The sequence below is a fragment of the Cicer arietinum genome, chromosome 5 (assembly GCF_000331145.2).
Source record: "Cicer arietinum cultivar CDC Frontier isolate Library 1 chromosome 5, Cicar.CDCFrontier_v2.0, whole genome shotgun sequence".
NCBI lineage: Eukaryota > Viridiplantae > Streptophyta > Magnoliopsida > Fabales > Fabaceae > Cicer > Cicer arietinum.
Genome location: NC_021164.2, coordinates 76,708,509 through 76,729,151, shown reverse-complemented (window position 1 = coordinate 76,729,151; position 20,643 = coordinate 76,708,509). Strand labels below are relative to the sequence as shown.

Genomic DNA, 20,643 nt, shown 5'->3' with positions numbered 1-20,643 from the left:
CACATGACAGCTTCAACTATAATAGTAATAATCGAGTATTAGGGCTACCTTTTAATTAAATCTGAGTTAAGCTTGTTTATATATATATATATATATATATATATATATTTTTTTTTTTTTAATATAATCTGCAAATTTTCATAGGTGGAAAATTTACAAAATATTTTAAAATTATACTTGTTTCATTTTCTCTTTCTATTTGAGCTTAGCAAACAAACAAATAATTGTAGGAAGAAAAAGACGAAGAAGAAGAATGAGAGGCTGTGATGTGTTCGGATCAGTGATTCATTATATGTAGTATGTAGACAGCGGATTTAATTAGCGTCACAAATTATTCAAACTTTATCCATATATATTTTGTGGTTTTTGCTGTTACTACTTGCTAAACTATTAGATTTCCATAGTGTCCTCTTCTGTAATGTTTAATTTAATTTAATTTAATTATTATTACAAAATTCCCCTCCCTGATATGATGGCTGTTTCTCACAAACCTCTCTTTCTCTTTGCTTTGCTCCGCTCTAACGCTCTTTCACAATTTCCCGCCAGATTTTGAATTGTGAATTGCTTAATTATTATAATAATTTGTTGAATGGAGAGATTTTTAAAATTTTCTGAACAGGGCGACGAGGGTAATGAAAATCCGAGCACGGCGCGGAGGAACGCGGAGGTTGATTTTAACGACGTGTTTGGAGGACCACCGCGGCGGTCATCGGTAAACGAAACGGTGAGAGGAGAGGAAGGTGAAGGGAGTTGGTGTAGGTGGCCTAATTATGAGAGTGAGAGTGAGAGTGAGAGAGAGAAACCGGTGTTTGGGGAAGATAGTGGAAACAGGAGGCGTTACCAAAACAAAAAAGCGAAAGAGTTTTTTGATGATATATTTGGTGGAGAAGAGTCTCGGAGTGAGAGTGTGTGTTCAACGCCAAACAAACGTCTTGATGCTGCTGCTTTCACTCCTGCTCTTCAACCACTTGCTTCTTCTCTCCCCCCGTCATTCAGGTTTTCCTTTTCTCTTTCACTTTTTCACCTTTAAGTGTAGAATTTGTCTGTAAAATATGTAGTTCCTTTTAAAATAACTTTTACAAAAACTTCATTCATGTATACGCTATGTATTTGTTAACAGCATGAATTCATAAAAATAAGAGAATGGGCGATAAGTAATGAGGCTAGTGTTCTAATAAACTAGAATGCAAAGTCCTAATAATACAAAGTAGAATAGAGTATAAGTACTCGAGTAAAAAAATATGGTATATATAATAAAGGCCTAAATAATTAAAATACTCTTAATTACAAACATCTTGTTTTGGTCAATACAAACATTTAGAAGTTTATGACAAAATATAAGCATTTACACCGTTGAATTTAGAAATACACGCATATACACACATTAACTGATTTCAAACATTTATTTTAAATCGGTCTCACATTACTTCTTCGCTCAATCATCTTTAAATAATCTACATCGTTGATTTGAGATCAGATAATCAAAATTAATCACTACATCACACATTTAATGTGTGGAATCCAAATACCTTGACACTCACCTTCCTGGTGAATTTCATGTATAACTTTCGAGGATGATTTGCTAAATACCTAAAGTTGTATCAGGTTACATATAATTTGATTTTTTAAAGCTAAAATCAGAATTGCTGCAAACTAACAAAATGGCAATGTGGTTCATACAACATTTTCCTTCGAGCCAGATATTTAAATACCACCCAATGCCAAGAACCTTAATCAGAAGTAATATGCCTACAAATGAAATGTTAAAAAATAAAGGTCAATTGCGTTGATAAATATGGCAATGTGGTTATTTGATGATAAAAATAACATACTTATTATTCATGCACTGCCTGGTATGATCATTTAGCTGCTTTGAATATCAAATCAATGCAGTATTAATGACTTGTTCATACTCAATTTGCCTCTGATGCTTACTCCTGCCAAATTCAACTGATCAGCCTACCTGCCAAATCGACAAAAGGGGCGGACCTTCAAACATTTGGTTCCCCTCCTAGTAGTAGGAAGCCACTTGACATCGACATTGCTGCTTCAAATAGATCAGACTTCTCAGATTCGCATCTTTCTAGATTTTCAGTTCAACATAAGGAATTGCAAAATGATTTAAAACCATCACACCGACCAAGTCTCCTATCAAAGGAGTTTTCAAATTTGAGCCAAGCTGATGAAGTAGACAAAGGAAATAATATGAAACAGGATACCAGTGATGATAAGTTCCATTTCTCAATATACAAATGGGCAAGTAAAGGGGTGCCTTTGGCTATGCCTCTTAGGACAGAGAGAACATCAAGGACAAAAGATAAGTTTAAACTTAAGAAATGCTCGAGCGCTAATGAATGGATAGTCACTGAGATTACCACCCAAAATGATAGTCCTATAACATACAATGGTTCTCCTTTGAGAAATAAAAAACAAGATGTGTCAACTACTTCCACAAGCACTCACAACAAGGTAGATGCACACCAGACTGGAGAACATATAGTTTCTGCCAAAGCTCAATCAGATTCATTGAGCAGTCGCCAAATTTTTATTAAAGATGTTCTTAGTAGTCCTATCTCGTATGTCGCTAGAGCAGAATCAAGTAGTCGTTCTACAAGTGAGATAGTCTTCTATGAAAAACCTGAAGCAGCAAGTGAAACTCATAAACATGAGTCCAAATCATTACATTCTCTGTTCAGTAAAAGTAATGAGAAACAAGGTAAAGCCATCGCTTGCATTCTGCTATGCGCGCGTGTGTGTGTGTGATTTACCACCCTGTGCTAACTGTCAATAGTTTTATCTGTCAGATTTTGATGAGACGACTAGAAAGGAGAGGGAAGAAAACATGACGAAAGGCTCAAAGAAGTTGTCTCCTATTTTTGATATTCCTGTGAATCCAAAGAAGCAAGATGAAAAGAGAAAGACAGTTTCCTTAAGAGAAAATTCAAAGGGTTCATTAAGCCCAGGCAAGAATATGGGGAAAGGCCAAGTTAAAGGAAAAGTTAAAGAATTTGTTCACATATTCAACCAAGAAGCTGTAACAAAACCCAGAGTTAACTCCAAATCTCAACTTCAAGGTTATACATACAAGCAGAAAAGAGATGCAAAGGCAAATAATAATGTAAGTGTTGTCATACTCAGCTAAAGAAGATGACAGGAAGAGAAAACTCACATTATTAAAAGGATGTCGATGATTTGAATACACTTTAATGAGGAGTCTCATGTTATTCTTGTTTACAGTTTGATTTCTTTCAATTCTCACAGGTGGATGGTAATTCTGAGCAGTCCAAGAAGGAGATCTATACCGTAGAGACTGTCGATATGTCTGCCAATAATTTGTCACAGCAGGAGGATATCTCAGCATCAGGTACTGCTTAGTTATGCCAATCCCAGTATTCCTGCAGTTGAGAATAGACTAACTTGAGCAAATTATGAAATATGCTCTTCTTTGATTGGGTGATGGTGATAAGAATGTGACAAAACATAACTGTATCGGCAAGCATCATGTGGCATATTTTATTTAAAATTCTTTTGTTACTAACATGATATGTTTCTCTAAGTTATCTTTTATTTAAAATCAGTCTCTTCAAATGTTCTCTTTACTGTACATCTGTACGGTGACATTCAAGATATAGATGGTTTAATTTCGATACATTGCTTGGGAAGCATTTTACACAATCAATAAAGAATATGATGCTCAAGTAGAAATCTTTAACTTACTACATCATTGTGTCCAGACACTTGTAAAAAAATTTACACTTCCACTGATCATTGATCAACTTTAAACTCTGTAGATATGATTTGGGCTGAATACTTTATGATTAAATTATGTGATGGAAAGACTTGATTTTGTTAGCAGAAATTCATGACATTTCATTTGCTGTTAACGGAGATAAAGACGAGTCCTTCCATGATAATTTCACGGTATTCCATAAATAAAATAATTATAATTTCCAAGTATTAATTTTTTTGTTTTTATGTGCTTATGTGGATATGATCCTGATTTGGAATTTGCAGATCGAAGTATTAGCCCAAGATGAGGGTGAGGACTCACAGAACCAAGAAATTCAAGTAATTTGCAACTTACTACACATGTTTTTTTTCATCAACTTGTAGAAGAACAAAGATATTAAGCATATATTTCTGTACACAATGTAGGTCATTGACAAGAAGATACAACTTTGGTCTAAAGGAAAGGAAGGAAACATACGCTCGCTACTGTCAACATTACAATACGTAAGAAAAATAAATATGTTCTGATATTGTTGCTTACTTTTCTTAACCCATTTGATTGAAAATTCCATATCTTCTTGCCCTTTAACAACAAAAAAGCATTCTGATATGCCCTTAAATCATATTCTGTTAATGCTTTGAGATCTTTGGTTCCATCTGAGTTTGCAATCTTGTTAATGAACAAAGGTACTTTGGCCAAACTGTGGCTGGAAGCCTGTCCCTCTTGTTGATATAATTGATGGGAATGCGGTGAAAAGATCTTATCAAAGAGCTTTGCTCTGTCTGCATCCAGATAAGTTGCAGCAAAAGGGTGCTGCTTCAGACCAAAAGTACATTGCCGAAAAAGTTTTTGATATTTTACAGGTAACATATTTGTGTCAATTTACTAGCAGTACAATAATCCTGTCTCTTTCACGGGCAATGTCTAAAATCTAGCTTGAAATTGGTCACAAATATTCCATGTCTAAACCTTTTTTTTTAATCTTATGAAGTAATATTCTTTGTAAGAATTTATGGAAGTACTGAAATCAGCTTTTTTGCTTGGTGATTTTTATCCAATAAAATTCTGTGCACCAAATCACATTGTGATTGGTGAGATAGTAGCATAGAGCTTTTAAGTTTTAATCCTGTTAGTTCATAGTGAGTTAGTTAAATCTGATTTAGTTCACAAGCAACAAACATAATCCTGAACTTAAAAATTGCAGACCATTTTTTTCTGTCATAAAATATATCAGTAAACAATTGACACAATACTTGTGTTGAGACAAAATTTAGGATGCAATTGATTTGGACCATTCAAGTTACTTTGTTCCAAATGGACAATGCATTTAATTTTCGAGATGTGAAGACAAAACATGTTTAGCTATTGACAATCTGGCTTTTTGTTTCTAGTTTTGCCATTCTTCTCCCCTAGCTAGTTAGCTTGTAATCCAAGTTATAGAGCTTTAAGAGTTGGAGGTTCAGTCCAAAGATAAAAGCAATTCATGATATTTTTCCACCTACTTAATGCTTGTTATTCCGGTGTTACCATCAAATCGTACATCCTGAAAATGAGGTGCAGACATACAAATAGACCTGAGTGATCAACGAGTCTCAGAAGCTAATTACCTTAATTGCTTCCACCTCACCCATAATGATTGTATTTCGTACCTTTATCTGTGCTTGTAACTAGTGGAAGCAACACATAAAGTTTAACACATTTAATATATATGCTGCTGTTGACATGAGCATAAATGTATAAAACACAAAAATCTAAAGAATTATTAAAGATGAATCCGATGAAGTTATATGCTAATAAATACATGTACACAGAGGTCTGTGGAATATGTTTGTGTCAGAACTTGAGTCAAATCATTGATGTGCTTTGGTTAATTTTTTGGAAGCTATTGCAATGCAAGAAATGATTGATATGCCTCATCGATTTTTGACCAATGAGAAGCCTTATCGATTTAATTCATCATACTTATACAAAAATTGAATGTTTAAGTCTATATTTACAATGCAGGAGGCATGGACTCAATTCAATATGGTTGGTGCACTCTAATGCCTGTCAATACTCAATACCAACATGGGAAAAAGCTGTCGTTGATGATACCTTATGGGAATCTGCCTTCGTCAGTTTGTCAGCAAGGGAATAGATATTGTTCTTATTGGAATTGTAAGTGTTAATTTATATTGTTGTAGCTAATTTTTTTGTGATAGGATATAAATGAATGACTCCACTCGGGTATGCATATAATTTTATTTTTTTTTACCTAATAATATATATTAGTCATATTTTTCGTATAGCACAGTCATTTTTTTTGATGTATTACTACAGTAAATATATAAGAGGAAATGCAAGGCAACTGAGTTCATGGTGTGGTTTGTGTATCAGCCTTTTCTGACTCAATTTTCTTTGTACATGTAACTAATGTTCATTAGTATAAATTAATGCATATTCTTTTATATATATAATGTTAATTAGTATAAGTTAATATACTATGTATAAATGCAAGGCAACTGAGTTCATGGTGTCTCAATTTTCATTAGTATAAATTAATGCATTTCTTTTACTAAAAATTAATGCATTTCTTTTACTAAAAATTAATGCATTTCTTTTACTAAAAATTAATGCATATTCTTTATGCTAACTATCAATGTATAAAGTTTTTTAATTTTTTTTTATAGACAACGTATAATGATTAGAAATTCATACACTTAAAACCATGGCCGGCTCAATAGCTTAGGGTCCTTGATTGGTAAAGGCTCCAAAAAAATTTATTTTTATAATATAAGGATGAATTTTATTTTAGGTTAAATATATTTCAATTTCTACAAAATTACAACATTTTAAGTTTAATTTTTTTAAAAAATTATTCATTTTTAGTTTTTATTTTGATTTTAGAGACTGATTTATGGGTTAAATATATCATTTTTTTTATAAAGAAACTTTATAAAATAGGATTAAAAAATGAATAAAAAAATTTATAGACTAAAAAATTGAGAATTTTTTTATAAGAAATAAGATTCAATTTTTAAATTTTATAAACACTAAAATCTATTTATCCCTTTTTTAATTAGTAAAATTGGTTTTTTTATTTATTATGAGTCTACTTTAAGAATAAAACAAGACTTCTAAAATGTTTCAGATGAACCTACTTAATACAAATTTTTTACTCTGATGTGATGTAAATACTAAATACCAATCACATAATTTGAATTCAGTAATGCAATACCCCGTCTCAAATTAAATACAAGCAAAATTCGCATATCTATAATCTTTTAGTCAAAACCTATGTATGTCATTTTTGTGTGTCAAGAAGCTGATAACTATACGAGAGTTTCTTCTCCTATCTTCAATGCTCGCAGAATTGATCAATTTAAAGGTCTTATTTTGACACACAAAAATCTCCAAATTAATATATCTAAATATGAATTTTAAAAGCTTTTAAAAACACAAGTGATAGAAACAAAAACTACCTAACTATATTACTGCAAACAGAAGGTACCTCCCCTCAAACAAAAGGCCCAAAACATGGCCAGCCCAATCTAGCAACACAAAAGACAGCGCAACAGAGAATATAAATCGGAAAAATTTATCTCTTACCCCTACAAACCCATTTGAATTACCTAAATTACCATTTATTCTAATAAAATAAATAAATAAATAATCGATAATTTCCAACAAACTCAAACTCTTAATTTTGTTTGGACATATTTACATTCTGGACTGAAATCTGGTAACTCTTAAAAAAATGCTTAGGACAAATTTAAAGATTTAGCGAATTTTGTAGAATTATGAGGTACATGGACTTGGTCAATGATAACGACTTTATGTGTGAGTGGTTACCTAGCCGTTGGGCTATAGCTACCGAACACCATTACGTGGCCTTTTGGTAGAGAGAGGCTTTGGATTCTTTTTCTTAACGGTAAGCAAAGCAAAAGCAACCCTCCAATCCAAACAACACACCCAATGCTTAACGCTACCGAACACAACTCTGAGTGTGACCCTTCGCCTAAGCTTGTTCCCTACTCTTTTCTCTTATTTCAACACATTAAAACCAAAACACACTCCAATCATTTCAAAATAATAACCGAATAGTACTACCAAAAATGCCCGTTGCCACGAAGCTCAACGCTTCTCGTGCTACTGAACCGCGAGCTATTTTGAAACCAGGTGGAAACAGAGTAACGGTCTATGAAGAACATAAACGTAAGAAGGAGAACACGAAGAAAACACACGACCCAAGAAAGCAAGTGCCTAACATTTCTGACTCCGTTGTCCAAAGTAACGTGTCTTTGGACAGCACATGTTCCTCGGACTCATTTTCCAGCGATTCGTCGGTCAAAAAGGTCAACACTGTGAATGCAAATGAAAGTGCTAAGATGAAACGCAACGGGTTTAAGCCGGTGAGGGTTGTGCCTGATGGCGTCCACGTGTCTCCGCCTCATAAGGCTTCAGAACCGTCCAAGAGATGCGATTGGATCACGCCAAATTCTGGTAAGTCTTCCTTCATCTTAATATAACATTTTATTTTATTTTCACATATATATTTTATTTTATTTTTGTGAATACTATAACATTTTATTCGTTGTATATACCGTTTCAAAATATGAATGTATTTGATCTATTATCAATTATTAATAATATTTTAAGTCAATTTAAAAAGTAAATAAAATATTAGTGTAAATACAAAAATTAATAATAGAAATATAGTACTATATATTTAGTAAAAATTAGAAAGTACTATATATTTAGTCAATTTAAAAAGTAAAAATTAATAACAAAAAATTCGCTTTTTAGGGCAATTAGTTTGCGGACAGAGTTAGATTAAATATTAGTGTAAATATAAACTAATTGCGAACAGCGATAGATTTTGAGTTCAACTAGCTCGAATCAAGTATAATTGTGGTAATATGACCTTGCCTCTTATCCAATAACACAATATTACTTCTAATACTTGAAGGAATATTTGTAAATTGTGTCAAATACTGAATGGAATGTGTAATGGGTTATTCATGGTCGTTCTACAAAAATTTAGAAGAATCACTGGATCCTGGAAAGAATGCTAATTCAATATTTCAAGCCATTATACCTAGAGAATCTAAATTTTCTATATCGAGCTACACCAATGGTGCAAATTGAAATTGAAATAAACTACAACAAGTTTTGTCAAAGTTAATATATGAGAAAATTTTGATCCTTGAAGTTTTTAATTGATGTTTCTCCGGATTTCTCCATGTGGCTAACATTAGCCACTAATAGCCAATTTACTCTCAAGTTAGCTTATAATAACCTCACAAACTATAAGACCAATGTTGAGCCTATAATAACCTCACAAACCATTAGACCAATGTTGACTCGATAATATTGTTCAAGGAAGACAACGCTTTGGAAGATGGCACATGGGAAACTTTTGACATATGTCATATAGACATGGCCTCCGAAGACCTCTGTCAGCGTTGCCTCTTTGCACCTGAGATCCTTATGCATGTTGTGAGGGATTGTGAAGATGTTCAACTATTTTAGAATAGAGTTATTAAACCTGAATTTTGGAGTAAATTCTCTAGTTTTAGTATTTATGTTTGACTTGAATGAAATCTTACTTACAATAACATTAAAAAGATTCCTTGGGCATGCAAAATGTTCTTTGGTGTGGCGATTAATGAACTCTAGAAAAATCGTAACTCTTTGGTTTTCTCCAAAATACAAAAACGGGGATGGCTTGTGGCATTACATTTCTAACCAATTTGACTTTATTCATAACTCTTTAATCAATAGTAAGGTTCTAAAGCAAAACTTGATTTTAACCTAACAAAAAAAACATGGATTAAATCCCCCTTGGGGTTATGAAGATGAAAGTTGATTAACATCCATATTGATTGTTCATTGGCTTGTGAGGGAATCCTTCAAGGCCATAATGGTAAGTTCATATTTGGTCTCTACTGTAAATTAACATCTAGTAGATCCTTATTTTTTGAAATATGGGTTTTTGCATCGCATTGGAGTTTTATTGGCTCGTGATAAAGGTATTTGTAATGTTATTTTTAAAACTGATTCCCTTTTCATGATCAAGAAATGTTATATACTCAATTTACTCTCTTGTTTATTATACTCAAAGAGATTATCTTTACGCTGCATCAGACGACAGACTGACTCCTTTAGTTATTCTCTAAGAAATGTACCCATTTCTTAACTCAGTTTGGTCATAATATTTTTTTTGTTCAAATGGTGTACTCACATCTTCTTTGTTAAATTTATTTTTTATGTATGAAGTTGTAAATTATCATTTCCAACTTTTATTTTAATTAATATATTTCATTTTTAATAAAAAAATAGAATATCAAAACACTGTAAAAAAATGTTATAAGCTTGTGACATAATTTTATTTTTTTCAAACTGCTCTTTATTTTCATTTAATGAAGATAAAAATACTCCTTCACATCTATCCTTATTAAAAGAAGCACTTACAAATTTATTTTAACCTTATTAAAAGTAGTTATAGCATAAAAGAGAAAACGAATTTACATTTTTCAGTTATAAATTCATTAGAGTATTTATGTAAAAAAAAATAAAAAATTATCAATGCATGCAAAAAAAAATTTTAAAAAAATCGATTTTTTTGTAGTAGTTTTATAAAGAATAATCGATGTGGACAATGTTTTTTCTTTTACAAAGTGCATGTAAAAACAAGGTAAAATTAATTCCAAATTAAAATTCATTTTAAAAAACTCAAATATAAACAATAATCTTAACGTTAAATGATTGGTTGATGTAATATCAATACAATTTTATGATAAGTGAATTGTCCTTTTTTTATCCCAAAGGAGTAGTCGAATGGTTTTGATTAAAGACATCAAAAGAGTTATATGCAATGCTAGAAATTCAAAGTTCAATTTATGTTACTAAACCATTTAATATTTTTTTCTCCCGTAAAATATAAACAAAATGTTAGCATTCACCTAAAAGAATTGTCTCCTTTTATTTCTTAGTAAAGTAAAACTTCAATTTTGAAGGCCTTTTTGGCTTTTAGTTTCCTTTGTGTTTGTGTGAAAATCCAAATTACACTATTGTGACACGATATAAGAGAAATAGGCTCATGGAGACACAAAGGAGCTACAATAATTAAAGAGTTCAATATATAATTTTTTCGTACTAACAACAATTCTGGTGATTTTTCTAGTACGAATGGATTCTCTATGACTCCTTAATTGTTGTAGGTTCGTATTCCTCTTGTGTTCCCATGAGTCTATTTATCTTTCATGGTATTGTAATGCACTTTCTTAGTTTATATGGGCTTGGCAATTTCATTTTCGGCTCATATTGGATTGCCTCATCGAGAAATGCTATTTCATTCTTAACAGACCCTCTTTATACCGCTTTCCATGACGAAGAATGGGGTGTTCCAGTTTACAATGACGATAGAAAGCTATTTGAGCTTTTAGTATTTTCACAGGCATTAGCAGAACACACTTGGCCTGCAATTCTTAACCACAGAGACATATTCAGGCATGTTTCATCTCTATCTCCACTAATTTTTAAACCATGATTACTTAATTCAATGTTATTTGTCTCTTATTATTTGATATCTATTATTATAGGAAGCTTTTTGAAAATTTTGATCCATCCTCAATTGCACAGTTTACTGAGAAGAAGTTGCTAACACCAAAAATAAACGGCAACCCTTTGTTATCAGAACAAAAGCTCCGTGCCATTGTGGAAAATGCTAAACAATTACTTAAGGTAACTTTAAAATTCATGTTGTGCTTGCAAGAATATGATATAATGATTTTGTTTCAGTATGAGTTGAGATTTGAAAAGAGGAGAATATACATCCCAAAATCACATGGCCATTTATATTTATGTAACACCGACACTTTAGAGGAGTGTTCAGTGTTTGATACATATAAGTGTCTAAAACCGATACCACAACGCTCCTGTATTTATCTTCAATTATTTTCATTTTTGAATAATTACGGTTCTAAAATTGAAGTTTAGAGACCTTTGCCGAACGTGTCATCCTCAAGGTCTAGTATTTCCAATGTTTTAGGGTTAAGGAATAACTTGGAATTTCTCTTTTGGTCTCCTCTCATTTTATACCGTTCATTGTGAGTAACAGAAATGTTTAAATAATAAGCCGGAATGTAAAAGAAATTGTAACGGTCCATATTATTGGTGTCTACATGTTTGTGTTTATATAAGTCTTGTGTTTGTGTTAGTGCTTCATAGATTCATATACTGTTTTATAGGTTCAACTGGAATTTGGTTCATTTAGCAACTACTGCTGGAAATTTGTTAACCACAAGCCAATAAGAAATGAATTTAGATATGGGCGTCAAGTACCTGTCAAGACACCAAAAGCAGAACTGATTAGCAAGGATATGATGCGCAGAGGTTTCCAATGTGTTGGACCCAAAGTAGTTTATTCCTTCATGCAAGTAACGGGACTCGTTAATGATCACCTTTTAACATGCTTCAGGTGCCAACAATGCAATGTGACAATCAAAAACAAAATTAACACTGAGGTTTATGAGAAAAAGGTATAGTGTAAAATGTGACGTTGAAAATGATATTCCAAGAAGTGGGGTCAATTGTCTTAATGATTGTTGTATAATATTAAATATTAATGGTATATATGTATATGTTTATTCTTAATCTGTTTGTAATTGTATGCCACCTAACCTAACCAGAAAATGATAGGTCTTATCTTGTTTTTTGATGGTCCCATGTGAAGGTGTATGTTTCTTTTGGGATACATGTTGATAGGTTGTTGTTCTGGTCTGTTTCTCTCTGTTCTGTAATAAATTTCCAACGTTATTAATGCATCCTCATGTACAATTGATAATGCTTCCATGTCCCACTATTTTTTATGATGTTGCACTTTTTTGGAAAACTAGTGTCCCTGAAAATGGAGGGCTCTCACTAGGACTTTTGGATAGGTGCCTAATGTTTGCGTCCTTCCTTGTCTCATTGCTCACAATGGATGTCCTCAGTCAATTTTATAGCTTATTAATAATTCTTTTGAATTTCAGAAGAAAATTATTTTGCATAGAATCATATGACTATAAATAGTTAAATTGCACTTATCAATATGACTATAAATAGTTTTTTCCTTTTACGCAATGACTATAAATAGTTAAATACAGTTATTTAGATTAATTCGTTGACGAAAAATAAATCATTACGTAATATGATTTATTTTTTTAAAACAAAATGACAGTTTAGGTTAAAAGTGAAAAATTGAAATTTGTTCACAAATGACCTATTGTAACAATATTTAAAATTTAGGAAATGAAAAAATAAATTCATAAAGTATAAAAGTTGTCTTAATATTTTTCTCAAAAAATTAATTTAATCAAATTACTGCAAAAACCCAGGAGGCTGTTGGTGATTTAGTCTAGTATAAAAAATATGTATTCATAAAGTATAGAAGGTGCCTCAATATTTTTCTCAAAATATTAAGATTAATTTAATCAAATTATTGCAAAACCCAGGAGGCTGTCAATGTCATAATACTAACTAAAATTCTATTTAGCACTTGGGCTTTGTGCATCTGTCTGTCTGAAATCCTACCGTAATCTATCAGTAAAAACAGAATCCCATGGCATTGTTTTGCTAAATAGAAGTATCTGAACATTTTAAATTGGTTTTAACTAATCATGTAACCTTTGGGTTATTAGTATACCAGGAACTCTTCTTTTGAGAAAATGGAAGAAAACACAGTAACAGAAGTAAATCGCATAACAATTCTTTTTTCTTTTTGACCAAGTCACATAACAATTCTTATTCTATTTATTTATTTATATATATAGAGAGAAAGATATTTATATATGCTAAAAAGAGAGAATAAATGACAATTCCGGTTCTTCTTGATATAGTTGTTGAATATAAATAATAATGTTCACTGCATCTGATACAATACAACCCAAACACCCCAAACATAACTGTATCTAAAATAAACAATTTTGATCTTGAGGGTCATGATGATCTTCATTAACTAGGTGCCTTACCATTTCCAAGAGTAAGCTCCAAATCATCCAATCCCACTTCATGAATCCTTTCCCCAACCCAAGGCTTCACCACCTGCACCCCAAACTCTGGCTCTGAAATCCTCAACTCTCTAATTCTGTTATCAGGAAGCAGATTGTTCTGCTGCTCTATAATTACAGGTTTCATAAAGTTCAATGTGGGTGAAACTGATTTAGCAGAATTAGCGAAGGCTTGTTGAAAATTCAACCACTGGCCAGACTCAACAGTTGAAGTATCAGACTCATCACATTCAGGTATGGTAGGTGGTGTATAAAGGTGACGATGTGATGGACTAGTGGGTGCAGAAGCTGCAAAGAAAGGGTGATTGAAGGATGCAACTGAAGCTTTAGCAATTGAATCCCATGTTGGAATCATGGGTTTAGGATTTCTTGAGGTTGGTGATGAGATAGGCGGTGTCACGGGTGCGCTGTTTGATATTCTTAAAGGTGGGAGAGACATTGGAAACACATTTCGAACGAATGGAATGAGATTCGATGTGTTGTTGTTTGTGTCTATTCGAGACGGGCTCGGAAATGAAGAGGAAGAGGGGCTAACTTGGTATGAATGGATTGGACTCGGAAATGATGATGAAAGAGGACTTGGATTTTGAGATGAAAATGGATTGTTTCTTGTACAAGTTCCTGAACCATCTCCTGGTGTTATTGCCCTTGATCCCTGTTCAGTGTTCGTTCACAAGCAATAATCGTCATAGCCCAAAACAAGTTCTTATCAGATATAGAAAAATAGATTATTAGGATAATTATAGTATGGGAATCAATTTTGTTCAAACACGGCACCAATTTAATTTACCCTGCCCTAAATGCCCAAATTATTTTAGACTAAATTTTCGATTAACACTAAGTGATTAGAAAGTGGTTAATGAACTTAAGATCAAATTGAACCGAAGTACTAGTTTGAACTCTCTATTTTAAACTATCTTTGACTAAGTTTTACTTATCTTTCGCCGAACTCCAGGTTACTAAATGTTAAGTTTCTGGTAAGAGTTTAACATTCTAACCTCAATCGCCTAATTAATAATAATTTCTCCTATATCCAATTTAAAAAAAAAATAAAAAAACACTAAATGCATTTCACACGAAAGGCTTTCCTTTTTTATTCCAATGTTGCATAATTGGATGGATTAGATAGATAGATAGATAAGCTGCCTTCAATTGAACTAAGCAGCAACGAATTTCTAGTTCTTTTTATATCAAACGAATTTCATACTAAAAAATGAATTATTAGTTGATTAGGAGTGTTGAAAATGCACAGATTATGATATTTAATTAACTAAAAAAAATTTGAAGCAAATATCCCAATCACACAAAAATTCGTCAAAACTAGAAACAAACAAGTTCGATCCAATTAAAAACCAAGGCAATTATAGCAAGATTTGAATCCAACAGTAAACATGAAGATGCAAAAGAAAATTATTAATTAATAAAGAAAAACACGAGATCTCCAAGAACAGTAAACAGTACTTAATTAAAAGAAAGAAGAAAAACTCAGAATTGTTGTTACCTTGCGATAGGTAGTGCCATCTTCTTCAACAGTCCAACCAGCTTCAACACAAAGAGCCTTCAAAACTTCATTATTATCACAGTGTTTGGGTAAATTGTAATTTCCCTGAGACCTCAATCCCGCGTATATCTTCGCAGCTATAGCTCTCCTCCGTCTCTCTCTCCTCCTGTTGTTCTCTCTCTCCCTCCACGACGGTTTCCTCCTACTGCTCGCCGCCGACGTAGCTCCGTCAGAAGCCATTCTAAAGAGAGAGAGTGTGTATGTGTATGTGTGGACCGCGTCGCAGCTGATTTAAACCCAAAACAAACAGAGTAAATGAACTCACGAGAAATGCACTTACTCGTTCTATGAATATTTTCTTCTTCTACTTGTTCTAGTTTTATTGTTCTTTCTTTTCGTTCTAAATATTTCTAATACAAATCAGCACTTCTTTTCATGATATAAAAAACAAATGAATAAATCAGAGTTTGTTTTACGGTTATTATTATATACTATTATTATATTATTATAGCGTGTGTGAACCCTCACGGAATCTACGGAGGACATTCATCATCGTTACCGTATGGGAGGGACACGCGACTGTTGATAAACGGTTTGACGCGTGGAGGTGGAGACCTCACATAACATGTGTACTGCCTCTCTGATCAACTACTAATTATTGTGGTAGTGGGGTCCACTGGTTCGGCTCGGCTCGGCTTATTCCGCTGCGTTTTTTTCAGAGTGCGGGATCAATGAATGAACAGCTTCGATTTTCGATGGAGGAATATGCGGTGTCGAAGCGCTTTTGCTTTGCCTTTTGTTTGTTTGTTTGGGAACTTTTTCCTTTTTTTATTTTGTTTTTTTCTTACACCTTCCCTTTAAACTTTAATTAATGGGTCAAATATTTCAAGCTCCGAAGCTGGGTTACTCCGTTACGGACAAATAAAATGCGTGAACCACCCAACCGGGTCATGTGGCACGTTCTGTTTCAGAAAGCAATGTATCAAGGGATTGGAGAGCAGTGTTAATCGGTCGAACCGGTTTAACACAAAAACGCATCTTTGTTGGCCCCGTCAAGACAACGGATCAAATGTGTAATCTGATTTAGAGTGTTTGGATCAATTGATTCAAAAGTTTGTTTTAAATGTTTGCTCAAAAAACCTGACTTGATTCAATCCAATCAAATGTGGTTTACATTTTATGGATTTATTTGGTTTGCCTTGAAGGTTTATCAAATCCTTATTTAATTAAGCAAAAAATAATCATGCTACCACGTTTTATCAGCGCTTTCTCAGTCCAATATTTCTGTTTGCCTGATATAGTCATCATCAAAAATTTGGGTGGTAATTTCTCTCGCTTTTTTCAAATTTTCATTTTTCTCATCCTTAAGTTTTTATAAATTGGTGACTAAAACCAACACCCCAAATTTGTATGGAAAAAAAAATACTATGTTATCAATAGATGAATGTAGTATTTCATTGAGTCTGTGTGAATATCGCCTCCTGATATTGACTTAAATGTGTGCCCATCATATGATAAGCTATTAATGTTGCTTTGAATGTGTATCTCCATATGGAGAAGAATTTAATTCATGTATGGAATTGAAACTATTGTGCTTCCTTTTCAAAAATTATCTGCTAAGCATCACAATAGTACACACATGAAGACAATGGGCAAAACTTGATATCGAGTATCATACCAATGTCAATAAATATGTAAAAAAAACAAATGGGCCAAAAATAATGTGAGTTTATGTGAAAATTACCTTTTTTTATACTAATTATGGGAAAATTACATAATAAGATAGGAAGTTGAAAAAAAATCATGGGAAGTTGGTATAAGTGGAATAGTGTAATTGTTTCCAAGAAGAAAAAAAAACACCCAATTAAATAATGTTGAATAGTTTTGAAAGTGTAAATACTATTGGTTGAAAATAGAATCATGGTAATTTTGAAATAAATATATTAAATGTAGTTGAAATGGTTAGCTAAAAGATAAAAAGATTTGTGTCGGTAAATAAAGCACGAGAGAATAGAGATGACAAAAAAATTATAACCAGGATAAAATTAGCTAACATATAAAGAGGGTAATTGTTTATATATATTATTTAAAAACATTTACTATATTTTACATTGAATTTTATATATCAAAATGTCTTTCATTTTTCTTATACAAGATCGCATTCTCGCATTGTAAGATAATATTTTTCTCGAGAAAAAAGTCGCATTTGGAATGCGACCATCTATAGTCATTTATTATTTTAGTCATTTAATTATTAATTTAATAAATAAAAGATAATAAAAAATTTAAACAAAAAATTATATAAAAACAAAATACATTTGATAGAAAAACAAATACATAAAAGTTAATGCAATTAAGTAGACGTGCCAAAACAAATAATGTGTTATATTGTTATAAAATAAAACAAAATATATTAATTGAAAAAAATACATTACATTCAAAATATTTATCAAATTTTAATTAGCGATGTCCACTTAAATGTACTCCCACTTTAATTAGATCTATAAGAAAATTACGAGAGAGTTGTTAACAAAATAAATAGCTAATTTGTCTGTAAAATAAAATAGAGTTATTAAAATAATATAGCAAATTATTTATTTTGATAGGTTTACTTAATCACATTAACTTTCATGTATTTTTTTTATTAAAGTATTTTGTTTGATTTTATTAATATATTTTTTTTATTATATTATTTATTAAATTAACCATTATTCATCTCTTATACAGAATGGATATAAATGGTTGTATCCCTAAGATGTGATCTCTTACTGGAGAAAAAAAAATCTCTTATTGGAGAAAAAAATAAAATAAATTGTATCCCGCAATCTCTTGAAAGATTAAAAAATATAGTATTTTGATATATAAATTTTAATATAGGATATAATGAAGAGTTTTAATTAAAAAAAGGGATATAGAAGCAAAATATATTGTGATATATTTTATTTTATGGTTTAATGTATTGATATTTTTATGCATTAATATTTTTTGTATCAACAAATTGGAGGAGATTTTTAACATGATTGCAACAAAAACGATAATATTTGTTTACAAGAATTGTTTTCTATTTAAAAGATGATATCCTCTAATACTTATATGAATATGAATAGAATACAAATATCGTTTTGTCCGATATACAGCGTGGTAAATGAGTATTATGGAAACTTATGGATGCACATTATCATCCTTACAAGAGAATACATTTTTAGAAATTTATTTATTTATTTGATAATTTCATAGAGAATGTTCAATAATAACATTTTTTAAAAAAAATCACTTTATATTTTTAAGTAGACCAACTCAAATTTATGATGATAACCACACAATTTTTTCACCCATTAAAATGTTTCATCTTTAAAGTTGTTTAACTGAAATGTTTTTTCTCATTTCAATATCTCATATATATACTCTCTCTTAATTTAACACTTCCAAATACATATAAATGTTATTTTAATATCACCGATTCCCTTTTAAAGTTCTTTAAATATGTAACTTTAATTAAATCTATAAAGCTTAAATTCATATAACTCCAAAATTATTAAGCCTCGAATTATTTTTTTCTTACTTATTATAAATAAAAGGATGTTATTTAAATACAATATGAAGATTTAATTCATGATTTTGCTTCAAAAAATGTTAAGAATAATTTTTTTTAAATAGTTAAAAGATTAATATTAGTTTTAATTTTTATTTATATATTATATATTATATAAAATTTACTAATTTTGATAAATTTAAATTAAAAAAATTTGAGTTTTTGATATTTTATTAGATAAAAATGTAATATTTTGAAAATTTTAATTATTAAATATATACTTTTTATCATAGATCTAATTTTTTAAATTTGTACTAAACTTCTAAAGATATTAAGATGGTCGTGTCTAATAATGTACCAATGCTTCATACTAAAATATAAACAAAAATTATAACTACAAAATTAATATATTTGATAAATTACAACTTAATACATCAATTTTTAATTTCTTTTCTTATATTTCATTTAAAAAAAAAATAGCGTCCAAAAGCTGTGGTTTCCTCCTTTTTCAACTTTATTACCATGATAATGGTGATTCATTCCGAGTAGCAGCACACACGTTTATTAGTCACAAAGTTTATCCTAGATCAACTTTATTACTCATGTCAAGTTGCTACTTAATTTGTGGCGGGAAATAACGCATCAGTGCAGTGGAAAGCGGGAGGAGAAAAAAAAATACTATACATTTTTCCTAAATATATAAATTCATTTCAAATTATTACATTTAACAATTATTTCTATTATAAAAAATGTTTTTAGTTAATTTACTATTTTAGTATTCTTTTTGAACTAAACTATTTTAGTGTTAATATTCCAAAAACATTCAATTAAAAGACACTTTTAAGAAATTGATACATATTTTTGACAAATTAATACACTTCTCCATATGACTTTTTAATTATTGTTTTTATTTTTTTTTTCCTTTTATTTATCTTTCTCAAAATTCAAATTAATATCAACTATTGTTTATAATTATTCATAATTATTTTATATATAGAAAATGATCTGACTATAAAAAAATTGTAATTATTCACATTAGATTTTTTACTTTAGTTACATATTATCTACGGATATTAGGGGTGTATAGATAAAATATTATTCACGAAAATATTATAAGTTTAGTTTATTCTAAACATTTTTGTATGTAATACTACCCACTAAAATGCCATAAATAACTTACCCGCAACAATATCACATATAAAGTCAAACAAGAAAAACAAAACAATTAACACCTACAAAAATGACATGAGTAAACTTAATTCATGAAATTTTTGAGAATAACATCTATATAAGAATAAACTTAAAAGATCAAATACATGTTCTCATTTAACATAGTGCCTCAAATAGTATTCGACTTTTATAAGATTTTCTTATTAATTACTCGCTTAAAATCTCCTCAATCACGAACTCTAATTTTATCACAACACAACCTCTAACATACTTTAGTGTATAAATACAACATATAATACACATGACATATCGTTCATCATCAATAATCATTGTCCAACATAAATCAACACATATGTAAAACTAAAGGTACTATGATAGATTAACGTTTTAAAGGCTTATAAAACACTATTAAAAACTATATCCTAATTCTTTATCGTATCACTTAATACCTCAGTCATTATTACCCTTTGTCATTATTCTATTAATAATAATTTTATTATCATTATGACTTAACTTTATTGATTAATCCTAAAACTCTAATGGGTTATTTTATAACTTAATTATTTATTTTTCTGATTATGGTTCTATTCCTAATCGGTTGATCTTAAGTCGTTTATAATCAATTAATTCATAATTTATTCATTTTATATTTCTGATTATTATATTAATCGTTATTGCT

General features: G+C 30.6%; 3 protein-coding genes across 6 annotated transcripts; 2 read left to right on the top strand and 1 right to left on the bottom strand.

The window, feature by feature from the left end:
- The first annotated feature begins 284 nt into the window (after window positions 1–284).
- LOC101509315 (J domain-containing protein required for chloroplast accumulation response 1) lies at window positions 285–6,121 on the top strand. 3 transcript variants are annotated; one of them, XM_004500978.4, is made up of 9 exons: window positions 294–996; window positions 1,959–2,716; window positions 2,805–3,118; window positions 3,262–3,364; window positions 3,854–3,921; window positions 4,015–4,068; window positions 4,156–4,233; window positions 4,417–4,593; window positions 5,735–6,121. In XM_004500978.4, exons 1-9 carry the CDS (start codon window positions 590–592, stop codon window positions 5,771–5,773), a joined length of 1,998 nt encoding a protein of 665 aa, XP_004501035.1. In that variant the 5' UTR covers window positions 294–589; the 3' UTR covers window positions 5,774–6,121. The 3 variants fall into 3 exon arrangements, 2 of the variants coding, with proteins under 2 accessions (XP_004501035.1, XP_004501036.1); XM_004500979.4 differs by having other exon boundaries at window positions 306–996; window positions 3,857–3,921; XR_012163103.1 differs by lacking the exons at window positions 3,854–3,921; window positions 5,735–6,121 and having other exon boundaries at window positions 285–996; window positions 4,417–4,480.
- Window positions 6,122–7,539: 1,418 nt separating this feature from the next.
- On the top strand, window positions 7,540–12,557 carry LOC101509847 (uncharacterized). Of its 2 annotated transcripts, none has more exons than XM_073368479.1 (4): window positions 7,540–8,212; window positions 11,077–11,225; window positions 11,318–11,455; window positions 11,962–12,557. In XM_073368479.1, the coding sequence occupies exons 1-4, from the start codon at window positions 7,825–7,827 to the stop codon at window positions 12,256–12,258; spliced, it is 972 nt and encodes a 323-aa protein (XP_073224580.1). In that variant the 5' UTR covers window positions 7,540–7,824; the 3' UTR covers window positions 12,259–12,557. The 2 variants fall into 2 exon arrangements, with proteins under 2 accessions (XP_073224580.1, XP_004501037.1); XM_004500980.4 differs by having other exon boundaries at window positions 7,577–8,212; window positions 11,077–11,221; window positions 11,314–11,455.
- Window positions 12,558–13,521: 964 nt separating this feature from the next.
- On the bottom strand, window positions 13,522–15,724 carry LOC101510160 (protein BRASSINAZOLE-RESISTANT 1). The gene is made up of 2 exons (XM_004500981.4): window positions 15,263–15,724; window positions 13,522–14,416 (listed from the first exon to the last, which is right to left on the bottom strand). The coding sequence occupies exons 1-2, from the start codon at window positions 15,500–15,502 to the stop codon at window positions 13,706–13,708; spliced, it is 951 nt and encodes a 316-aa protein (XP_004501038.1). The 5' UTR covers window positions 15,503–15,724; the 3' UTR covers window positions 13,522–13,705.
- Window positions 15,725–20,643: the final 4,919 nt, after the last annotated feature.